Here is a 3,639-nt window from a genome sequence, read left to right as displayed (position 1 = left end):
TTCTAGGTAGTAGTAGAACAGTAAAATATCACAAACACTGAATAAAAAATGTTTTTGACTAGATTTATGGCGTTATTCAAGAAATAGCATTATGCATTTATGTAACTTTTACAAAAACCCTAACTTTTAACATTTCTGCAATTTTTCAGATGGTTTTTGTGTGGAACGGAAGTGGCCACACAACTGTTGACTCAAGATATTTTTACATGAATTGTAACTGACAATTATACAAAAAATATATGATTCATGTGGCCATTGTTAAAAGGGTGAAAACTGCACATAATTTTGTGTTTTCCGGCCCTTTTATCAGAATTTCCAAATCTTAGCAAAGTTTGAAGGGCATATATGACCGTATATGTTCAATTATTACCATAAATCAATCAACCAACTATAAAACACATTAAAGAACTGGAGAAACAACATGAAATTTTCTTCATGTAGAATTTGTTTTTGAGGCCAAATTTTGCCCTTACCAAACCAACTTCTCAGTCACATTTTCCTACAACAAATATTGTGGAATGAATTATACGGGTACATCAAACGTATTGTAAGATCAATGTCTTTTAATTATCTAATTTAAAATCTTCTTTGCAGGGGAGAGATATAAATTCAAATAATCATCTTAAAAAGGGACTAAAAGTGCTCTGTACTCTTGCTTCATGCATATATGAATGTAATATTAGCCCACAGCCAGCGCGTCCGAAAAACAATAATACTATTTAATGAAACTTTAGGTTATTTTATGTATCCCGTGTGTTGTGGATTCTTGTCTTTTTCATATCGTATAGTTTATGACTACGTAAAGAATCAAAATTCGTTGATATGCAACTTGAATATCACATTAGGAAAAAGAAATTTGGAAAATGTTATAGTGAAGCCTCAGGTATTAAGATGCAAACTATGTAACTGAGATTAGATATTTGTTTCATTGCCATCAATATTACATTGTATTAATTCCAAAAATTATTCAAAAATTGCATAAGTACATGTACAGCGAATCTCTTTATGAGAAACCTGCCTTTATCATGGAAAAAAAATAGAAATAGAAATAACTCGTCACAACAAAGCACTATCATTCAGTTTTAATTAACTTTTCGAAAATTCGTTTAACGGAAGGAAACACGATTTCTACATAGGAAAGTATAAACGGAAATATCATCTTATCACATTTGACAAATGGCGGACAAAAAGGAAGTTTAACTAAAAAAGTGTAATAGAATATGTGAAATTTTCCGTTTTGAAAAGAAAAAAAGTATAGAAACTGATACCTCATTTCGGGCGGTTTAATATTGCAGTAATAAGATATTTTTCCCAAGTTTAGTGAGAATGTAAAGTGTACGTCAAACCTTTGTTTAGACATTATGGACACAACATAGAAAAATACAAACCATGACTTTATTGCAATAAAACAAACAGTTAACAAGCAAAGTAGTTACTGAGTTTATGTACAAATGTTCTAGTCATCTCGGGCCGAACAAATTATCGTCTTTAAATGGAATAATACCGCTTGCATCATTCGGTATTTTGATTAGACACGCCCCATTGATTTCCATACAGTCGGGCAGTTTATATGGTAATGTTTCCCATCTTTCAGCTATTGTACAAAATTGTCGAATAGTATTATTGCACTTGCCATTGCCAGAGCCTCCAGTCAAGATGACAGAAGTTCCGAGTGGAAACATTCCAAAATTATCACACTTTGACCCTTGTTCAGTCAGCACAGTTACTGAACAATTGCTTGGCGTGAATCTAATCATTTGCCCGCGGTTTGAAGCTAAGTAAATGTTTGAGTCAATTGCACATGTTTTCATTTGACTGAACGAGAAAGGAATCTCCGTCAAATATTTCACGGTATAAAAGGAGGGATTGAACACGTAAACTGCGGTTGAATTTTGTTTCTCCTTCCCACTAATGTCTAGAATAGCAGAAAAGACATAAATTAAACCATTGCAAATTACAGTAGATGGATTTATTGGCAAGGAGTCACCGGGAAGTCTTGCAACTGTCTTCCAAGATCTCCCGAATCTTTTCTTACCAACGATATACTCTTCTATTTCTAGAACTTTCTTTATTTGATATATACCGCCAATGACAAAGCAACGATCCCCACAAGCAACAAGGTTAAATTTTGATCGTTTGCAACGGAGTGATGCCCTTTTCTTGCATTTATTAAGTAATGGGTCGTAGCGATACACTGATTTCCCACAAGACCAGAAAACTAATGGATCTCTATCGCAATCTTCTTGAACGCAACAACACTGAAAGTTTTTACTAATTTTTCTGCCTCTTTTTAAGTCTCTGTAGCACTTACGATGAAACCCAGAATCGTAAACTAAGACAGTTATCGCTCTGTTGGACGCGCAAGTGTTACATGTAAAAAGAGAAACATAATTTTGGCAATTGTTGTTGCGATTATTTCCGGAGCACACCTCTATCGCCGTGCTAAAAGTATTCGTTTCTGCCGCTGGGCAAGTCGGCTGAACATGTGAATAATTCAATGCCTCATGCCTAAGCCGAGACAAATTAAATTTGTTTGCAAGATTTAAACAAAAGTCTTGTGTTTCTGGTTTCAAATGAGCAATCAGTGCTTCTTCGCAACAATTAAGGGACTTTCCCGCATTGGCGTGTATAGCTATATATAAAATATGTTCAATATTCTCAATGTCAATATCACCAGGGTCGTCTAAACTCAATATCCTTGTCACTTGACGCTTGAGTCGCGGACTTTTCAAATTCGATACGTAATTTACCATGCTATTACTGTTCACATCACAATCGTTATTGTTTTTATCAAACTGTTTTTCATTACCTAAACTCTCCGGAAAAGTAGGCTTTAATACCTGCAAGTCTTCGTCATTTTTTATCAATCCTTTATTTTCAATATAATTTTCAATCATATTTCTGTCAGATTCCAAATCGTTCCCAAAGCTCAATGATCCATCTGCGAGCAGTTGTATTTCGCCTTTTGTCATCGTTTAGCTCTACAATGGAATAAATTCATATCATAAAAATTTGTTCCTTATATATCAAACAAATTGGTAATATATTTCATCCAAAAACAAAAGAAAAGAAAAGAAAATGAAAAGAAACTAACATAGCAGTTAATTATATGATAACATTTGGTTCGTTAAATACGATAGCATATACTTACGTACGATGGATAGAACTAAACATTTAATAACACCGGTGGATTTAAATTAAGAATAACACTGGATCTGCTCGGTGACTGTTTATAAACATTCATACAGGGAAGTTTAAATTTATAAATAGAATTACTTCAGAATACTGGCATTTTGATTTAGGTCAATATTGTAAAACTTTTCCATTTAAAAAAAATCCCACTTTCTTATTAATAGAGACGATCATCAGAAGTACATGTAGTAAACAGTTCATCGATTCAAAAGGTATAAAATGTATTTTTATAAGAATAAAGCCTTAAAGGTACACTTTAACACAGAGCCGTTCTAAGGAATTTTAATATACAATGGAGCCAGCCTTAACCAAACTCTTGAGACCTATGGTAGGGATCAGCAGCTGACACTTTTCTCCTCAACACTTTTTGCCATTGACGAAGGCCGTGAGGCCGAAAATATGGGCTCATTTTGTTAATTTTTTTATGCGTTTTATCTATATTTTATT

The 3,639-nt window shown here is 33.5% G+C and overlaps 1 protein-coding gene across 2 annotated transcripts; it reads right to left on the bottom strand.

The window, feature by feature from the left end:
- Nucleotides 1-1,381: 1,381 nt before the first annotated feature.
- On the bottom strand, nt 1,382-3,263 carry LOC148613303 (uncharacterized). 2 transcript variants are annotated; one of them, XM_088586626.1, is made up of 2 exons: nt 3,152-3,263; nt 1,382-2,981 (listed from the first exon to the last, which is right to left on the bottom strand). In XM_088586626.1, the coding sequence occupies exon 2, from the start codon at nt 2,970-2,972 to the stop codon at nt 1,461-1,463; it is 1,512 nt and encodes a 503-aa protein (XP_088442752.1). In that variant the 5' UTR covers nt 2,973-2,981; nt 3,152-3,263; the 3' UTR covers nt 1,382-1,460. The 2 variants fall into 2 exon arrangements, with proteins under 2 accessions (XP_088442752.1, XP_088442753.1); XM_088586627.1 differs by having other exon boundaries at nt 3,156-3,253.
- Nucleotides 3,264-3,639: the final 376 nt, after the last annotated feature.

Source organism: Perna viridis, chromosome 6, assembly GCF_037379345.1.
Source record: "Perna viridis isolate PV_CMFRI_1.1 ecotype Kerala chromosome 6, ASM3737934v1, whole genome shotgun sequence".
Classification (NCBI taxonomy): Eukaryota; Metazoa; Mollusca; class Bivalvia; order Mytilida; family Mytilidae; genus Perna; species Perna viridis.
Note: the sequence above shows the minus strand (reverse complement) of the source record. Positions and strands in the feature narration are given on the sequence as shown.